This window comes from Sphaeroforma arctica (genome assembly GCF_001186125.1).
Source record: "Sphaeroforma arctica JP610 unplaced genomic scaffold supercont1.250, whole genome shotgun sequence".
NCBI classification, from domain to species: domain Eukaryota; class Ichthyosporea; order Ichthyophonida; genus Sphaeroforma; species Sphaeroforma arctica.
This window is the reverse complement of record NW_014040308.1, coordinates 37037-45351: the sequence shown is the minus strand read 5'-3', so window position 1 is coordinate 45351 and position 8315 is coordinate 37037. Positions and strand designations below refer to the sequence as shown.

General features: G+C 41.2%; 2 protein-coding genes across 2 annotated transcripts; both read right to left on the bottom strand.

Moving 5' to 3' along the window:
- Nucleotides 1–1491: 1491 nt before the first annotated feature.
- SARC_04452 (hypothetical protein) lies at nucleotides 1492–1812 on the bottom strand (the record flags this gene model as incomplete). Its single annotated transcript, XM_014301718.1, has 1 exon — nucleotides 1492–1812. One exon carries the CDS (start codon nucleotides 1810–1812, stop codon nucleotides 1492–1494), a length of 321 nt encoding a protein of 106 aa, XP_014157193.1.
- A 4351-nt stretch (nucleotides 1813–6163) lies between these two features.
- On the bottom strand, nucleotides 6164–7532 carry SARC_04451 (hypothetical protein). The gene has a single exon (XM_014301717.1). The coding sequence runs from the start codon at nucleotides 7468–7470 to the stop codon at nucleotides 7084–7086; it is 387 nt and encodes a 128-aa protein (XP_014157192.1). The 5' UTR covers nucleotides 7471–7532; the 3' UTR covers nucleotides 6164–7083.
- Nucleotides 7533–8315: the final 783 nt, after the last annotated feature.

Genomic DNA, 8315 nt, shown 5'->3' with positions numbered 1-8315 from the left:
TTTGTACACAACGGGTGTTGACCCGGCGCGAGTGCCACGGGTGAGCGAATTCGTTCAGATCATCAACACAGCGGCAGTGCAAACATACCATGAAAGGCCGTACGCCTCAAAACAAATATATAGTTGGCACAGTAGTTGACATAGATTAATTTGCGCACCAAATAATTAATACGTATTGCTCCGTGTTGGCGCTACTTTGAGGTGTGGTGTTGTCTGCTTGGTAACGTATAGCTAGTTGCACTGCCAGTGATCTACTGCGGTTGTTGTACGCGTTACATCTTGATTTATATGGTGTTTGATTCACACGGACACAGGTACACACTTGAGCAAACCATTATATGCATCACTCGGGGCAATTCACGCTAATGTATATTAAGATGTCATGGATATTCGAACACTTGAGCAAACCATTATATGCATCACTCGGGGCAATTCGCGCTAATGTATATTAAGATGTCATGGATATTCGAACACGTGAGCAAACCAATATATGCATCACTCGGGGCAATTCATGTTAATGTATATTAAGATGTCATGGATATTCGAGTTTAAATTTGTTAATTCATAGCGGATTAAGCGTTTCAATTAGGATTGCCTCGCACTAGTGTGCTCATACACCGTCATTGGCCCGTGCGCAGGCAGGGATCACTACTACTACCATCAACGGGGATACGATGGGAAGGTCCTGCTTGACTGGACCTTCTGGCGCATCGTTTTCAGACGGCAGGTGAGTTCGTCCTAGTATGTCAAATAACTAACTAATATGTCAAATAACTTGTGTCAAATAACTAATATGTCAAATAAGTAATATGTCAAATAAGCAACACCACGTGGAGTGGTCACATGCATATAGTAGTTTCGCTACAGGCGTGTTACTACCATATCCAGGCGGGTGCGTGTTATATCGGTAGTGTGTCTGTTCTTATCGGATTGTATGGTCTGATGTGTGTGTTGGGTTTGCCACAAATGCATTTGGCGCGTGAAGTCACAGTCACACCTCGCGTGCCCACGCCGGAAACATAGTTCGTCGTGACCCAACTGCCCCGTCAATAGAGTTGTTAACAATTGTAATGATGTATCGCAAGTCTGGACGTGTGTGTGGAAGGCATATGCTGGTGTGAGTCTGTCATGTCACTATCATTAGGAACTGTGCCCTTTTGCAATTATAGACGGAGAGACGAGTTTCGTGCCAAATCGAACTGTTTTGGAGCTGGTTTCAGCCGTGTATCTCCGTTTTCACGATCGAGCTATGGTGTGCTACGTTGACCTTCACGTGCTCTTATTCTTGTGTTTGTTTTGTTTGTTTCTAAATTCAACGTTGGCACTCAAGCGAATATACAACAACAACAGCACCGACTATTTAAACTGGCAGAAGATTACAAAGATAACAGACGTGTACACGCCGCAAAGCCCACCAATTGACAATTTATCGTATCGATAGGGTTTAACCCTAACCCTAAAACCCTAAAACCCTAAAACCCTAAATTGGTATCATTCGAAACTGAAACCGTATCCACCTGCACCGCCGCACAGCTTTGGGGGTCGTTCCTGGTCGCCCTTCTCTTCATACTGGCGACCGGCGTATTCTACTTCTTTATCGGGGACAGGCAATACTTTGTGTATACCTTTGAAACCGGTGACACCCCCCCACGTGACACCATGGACACGTGGTACCTGAAGCCGTACAACACTAATCTGATCCCTGCGTGGGCGGCCATTATAGTGCCCATCATGTTGTTTTGGCTCAATCTGTGCGTCTTCGAGTTGTGGGTCATGAGGAGGTATGATGAGGTCTGCTGTGTGCGTGTCCATGCTTGTGAGGTAGGTATAGACCGTACTGTGTAGGTGTGAGGTAGCTATAGGCAGTGCTGTGTAGGTGTGAGGTAGGTATAGGCAGTGCTGTGTAGGTGTGAGGTAGATATAGGCAGTATTGTGTAGGTGTGAGGTAGGTGTAGGCAGTACTGTGTAGGTGTGAGGTAGGTATAGGCAGTACTGTGTAGGTGTGAGGTAGGTATAGGCAGTGCTGTGTAGGTATACTCCCCCACGTGCCTACGTGTGCAGCCGGAGCTGTATAGCACTCACCTGATCACAACTTGTGCTGTCGTGGTCGTGCTGCCTGCCCTGTGATGACTTGTGCGAGTTATTTTAATGCGTAACTGTGATCCATGTGTTATGTATCTGTGTACATGTGAAGTGCTTGTGAGATAGTGCATATCAAGTTCTGTGTTCATGCATTCGACACCATGTGACGCTTCCCGTGTGCTACCAATGTACAGGCGATATCGAGCACTCACCTGATCACTGTGTGAGCTGCCATAGTGGACGGCCTGCTGTTAGGGTTTAGTGTTTTAGGTGGCATACAGTTCGCATGTGTGTGGTATTGCACTTCCACAGACGCCTCATCCGCACCATCATCTAAAAGTATGAACACATTATTACCCACACACTATGAACACTCGCCTCTATATGTATGCACACATTAATGCCCGCACACTATGAACACTCGCCGGATGGGCTGCAGTGACAACGGGTCGTATCTGCTGTCGATGATTTCGCTGATACATTTCCTGCTTGATGGGTTGGCGTCCTTCTTCTTCCAACAGTTCTTCCAACAATTGTTTGCGAAAGTGGTGGGAGAGCCACGACCACACTTCTACGACAGGTGTGTGTTGGAACGTATATAAATTCAGGAAAACTCGTACGTATTTACCGATATGTTAGATGTTACATGTATATCTTCTTTTCTCTTTATGAGATAGGCTCTTTACTATGACAGTTGTGCATATATATATAAATATGTATACATATATATATTCATACATACACACACACACACACACATACACACACACACACACACACACACTACACACACACACACAACACACACACACACACACACACACACACACACACACACACACACACACACACACACACACACACACTCCTCACACACACACTCTCTTCACACACACACACTCTTTACACACACACACACTCCTCGCACACAAACTCTCATATCACACATTCATACACCCGCACACCCACACATTCACACACCCACACACACACTAACTCACCCACACCCACTCATACCAACACACTCACAAAATTCACTCAATACATACACATACACATACATACTATTGCTAATGCACACACGCTCAATCATACACGCCTACTCATGTACACACAATCGTATACACTCACTCATATACACACACTCACACACATACTCACTCACTCACAAACACTCATACATACACACGCATCCACACTCACTCACTCACTCACTCATTCACACTCGCTCACTCAACCACAAACGCGTTCACTCACACGCGCCCGCTAATACAAACGCCTATACACGTGTACACACATGTACGCACAAACACACACACACACACACACGCACGCACACACACATATATATATACCATACACTCTCTCTTTCACATCACTCACTTACTCACTCACTCTTACTCACACAATAACACTCTCTCTCACGTGTACACCCGTCTAGACTGAATCATAAAGCACCTCATTATATAATTTAAGGTTTTATTTCTTTTGAAATTAAAGTAGATAATATCTTGAGGGAACCCCCCCCCCGCGCCCCCTTTCTTTCTCACATTCACTCAACACACACACACAAATAGGCACTGTTGCTCAGTCACACACGGCCACTCACTCACACCCACTCAAGCAATCACTCACTCACACACCTCACTCGCACACGAGTACACACACCTCAATCGCACACGGGAACACACGGCCACTCACTCACAAATACTCATACATACACATGCATTGACGCATACTATCACACACAATCACTCGCTCACTCACACGCATATGGGCATGGCCCATATTTACACCTTATAAATTTGCATAGCCTTCTTGTTTAATTTTCAGAAGGCTATGCAATTTGTTTGTTTTCATTTTTTTTAAATATGGGCCACAATTTGTATAGATTTCTTGTCAATTTTCAGTAGGTTGTGCAATTTGATTGTTTTCTTCTTTTTTTTGGTTATATCAATGCTTTTTATCCATTTAGGATCCCTTGGGGACCTCTCTTGGGGGCGTCCAAATGGGGAAAAAGCGTTCCGGACAGATTTCAAGTTCAATAAAAGAAATAGGGACTCTACAGCTACGCTTTCAGTGACAAAATGGTAATTCGTAGGAGCAAATATAATAAATATTTATAGATTTCGAAAGCCAAAATGTCTTTCAAAAAAAGCATATATAGTATTTTCGTTTCACCGCATCCAAAACTCCCACAAGCTGCTTTTTGAACCTTCTGTGATATTTGGGATACAATATCAATCATGTTTAATTTCAGCCAAATGGATCAAAAATTGGCTTAGTGGCAGACTTTTCAAAATCGTATAGGAATTAGGATCATGTCACAGGTGTCTGCTCTACAGTCTACTACTGTCTAAATTATAAACTCGCCTGTGTTGCACTCTGCACTCTACCCTCTACACTCTACAGTGTGACTCGACACTCTACAGTCTACGCTCTACAGTCTACACTCCTACAGTCAATACTGTCTGCGGTTGCAATCAGCAGTGACTGAGTGACAGACCAGTCACCAGTCACCACTCACAGTCACCAGCGTGACACTCCTAAAGTCCCGAGTCCTGGACTCCTGCGTTGGTGCGTCCCGAACTCCCGAGTCCCGACTCTACGTGAAGCTCAGCTACTCCAGAGCTAAATATTTGCACCACATTCCCAAATCTCAGAGCAGATTAGATTTTTTTTTACCAAAATCCATTGGCTATAGTCTCTAGCCAATTAAAAAAAATAGAAGGCTATGCAAAACCAAAACAACAAAAGCGGAAGCGCATATTTACATTAATTTTACAACACGCAACGGCAAGGGGTCAAACAGGTCATCCAATCACTTATCATATCAGTACACAAAAATTTAGGGGAGCTGCCGCCTGCCGAGCTCTATTATTTAATCTATTCTTTTCAAAATCCAAATTGATTTGATAGTAAATACATTGAAATATAAAATATAGGACTCTGGCTGGACTGTGTTGAAACATTCAAATAGTTTCAGTCTCAGTCCTGAAACTGGTTCCGTGTTCGTGGGTTGTTTTTTTTATAATAATATCTGTTTGTTTTGTTTTGTTTTATTCTCTTAATAGATATTTATGTTTTTTGTGCTCTACTACTACTCTAATCTCTAGAGAGTGTGAGAAAAGCTTTTAATGTCATTCCTAAATATTTTGTTTGGGTATGTACTTGCTATTTATTTATTTTATTTAAAAACAATACAATTTTAGAAGGCTGTGTATGGATTGATGTACGTACATATTTACATATTTCAGTAAATGTTTAATTCAAGTATTTTATATAAAATTGAATTTATTTACTGTATGTATGTAGTCTAAAATATATGTACTCTTTTTTAATGTTTTTTGTTTCAAAATAAAATCAATTTTTGTGTTTTATTTAGTAGGCTATGATTTTAGGGCTTTTGTATATTGTCGCTTTTCTTTTTGTTTTAAAATCAAATACTAAGTATGAACCTTGATTCTTGATCGCATTTCGAAAGTGCCCGCCTCGGTTTGTCCTTATGGCACTTTTGAAGAAGAAAAATCATGGCACTTTTGAAGAAGAAAAATCACAAGCATGAATTTCGCCAATTCCATTGCCTGTATAATCTTGATTCTTGATTTTCACATAAAATCTTGATCCGTTAGTACCTGCCGTCCTGCCCTTCTATTTATTGAAATAACTGTCTTTCTAAGTGAGTCCATGACCCTCGCTCTAGTCTCTATTTACCCTCTGGGCTGGCCTCTGGGATAAATGCGTCGGTTTTGTCTTTCGAAAGCCGCATCGAATCCAAGAGATTTTTCGTTTCTCTATAATTTCATAATTGTGAAGGCTGATAAGGGTCGGTCCTGCCGCCGAATTTTGAAATGAAATGAAAAATGAAAAATGAAATTTATGGAAATAATTCCATAACAGCAGGCATGCTCGACGTCCAGTCCTGCCGCCGAAAATTCGTGAAAATTCGTGAAATATAAAATTTCAGTGAAATATGAAATGAACGTGGAATATGATTGCGAAGATAAAGGAATGGAATATCAGGTGGCGATGTATAAATTGTGTATGCACATAGCTATTAAGTCATTTGTTTTTTTTGTATACACTAGTTACAATATAGCGATCATGGTAGATGTTGGAAAGCTATATTGCTTCTCAAATAGCTCTAGTTATAGTGATTTAGAGGAAGATGATGAGAAAGATATTAAAAGCATTTTAGAGATCAACGACGATTTCGATATCTTCATCGATAATGTCGACTATAGTGATAGTATGGATAGCGATTGCGAGAGGAGTACACTAGTTATTCTATAAACCAGCAGAATATAGATGATCGTCGTCGTTTTCATACAGCGATGACTCTATTCCAGTTTAAGAGAGCACGCAAGACAGCGATAGTAGCACAACAGAGAGCTGCGTTATATACGACGCGAAAGCGGCGTAGATTCAAGACCCGTCACGATGTTCTGAATGAACAAGAAACTCTATCTGACCAGAAATTCAAGAGATATTATCGATTATCCAAGGGCACATTCAATAAGCTCGTCGACATACTCAGTCCTACTCTGGCGGAGAAATTAAAGACAGCCCATCGTAATCAAGTTAAACATAGACAGAAGGTCTCAATACCTCTTATGGTTAAATTAACATTGAGATGTCTTGCTGGGGGTAGTTATTTGGGCCTTTATATTATGCACGGTATAGCTCGTTCTACCTTTTTTTCGAATAATCAGGAAAGTAATCGATGCAATTACTGAAACACCAGACTTGGCAATTGATGGAGGGAAATGCTTCAGAGATGTCGATGAGCTCAAACGCATGTCGACTGAATTCAAATACAGCTGTTCTTTTTGTTCAAATGGAAATCCTCTGGAAGGCTGTGTAGGTATGTATTAAAAAGAATATATTTGCATATATATATATATATATATATATCTTCATCGTCATCATCAAACAATAAATTTAATGCCATGCTTGTTGTTTCATTTTGTGCATCCTGTAGACGAACAAGACTGGTGCTATCTATTGATTCACTAACGCTGTCCGGTAGTGAAACCCTTGTGATTCAGCTACCGGTAATGTGTCAATAATCTGTGACTCTCGTAAAGACATCGTCTCTGCGTCTATCGATGATTCCATTTCGTGATCTAGAGACGATTGTACTGCTTGACTGTGACCTACGGGCATCGAATCCGACAGGTCATCACTACCAAGCTGTGTTTCCGGAATTAGAAAACTTTCGCTATACTCGTCACCCATAGTCAAACGAAAGGTCACCAAATATGTAGCAGTAGGTGTTATAATTATATACGTAAATGTTGTATGGATATACAGGTGCTGGGTCGTGTGTAAAAATATGACTATACAATGATAATAAAAAACAGTGAACACTTGTCCTAATTTGATCATTATCTCCTCCAATCATATCCTTGTTCATATTATTTCATTTTTTTTTATTTCATTTTCCACTGCTTTCCATTTATTTCCAAACATTTCCCTGAATGAAAATGAAATGAAATTCATTTTTTGTGAAATTTCAGTGAAATTTCACTCTGACCCTGAGGCCTGAATCTACACGAAAGAAGTTCCGTTCAGTCTAAGATTATTGACCTAAGTTCGGTCGTTCCTATCTTCACTTGTACGAAAGTGACGATGAACACCGAGCGCAGGCAGTATTTATATCTCAGCCGTCGATGAAAATCTTTCCAGTTGGTCGATACGAAAGTGGCGCGTCAAAACAACCGTCATCGAATTTGGTATGTCGGTTGGAATGGTTTTTCCAGGGAGGTTTTAGTCATGGCACAACATGGTTTTACAACCCCCATCCGATTACAAGGAGGAAATCGGATCCTAAACACGTGGTGCAAAGGAAAGGAGGGTTATGAATAAGTGTACTGGGGTTATATGGAGTGAAGTAAATCACTGGGGAAGAGCTGCTTGATATTTAGTTCGCCAATCAAGTAACTGGGATGCCCGATAGATAGGGTCATTTGCAAGAGCAAAGGCGCATTTGAGTGCTGATTTCAACGCAGATAAGCGATGATGTTGGGTATGCTGGGTAAGGAAATCTACATCAATAGAGCGGAATGAAGTGTCATCAATAGAATGATGGAACGTAGCTGAAAGCGCAATAAAAATACGCATAGCATTGTAGGATTTGTAACGAAAGAGGATGGCTGCTGGCCATTCGATCAAGTAGGGATTTTTCAAATTTGGGAGCATCACGGAAAGGACTCTGGTAATAAACCCAGTTG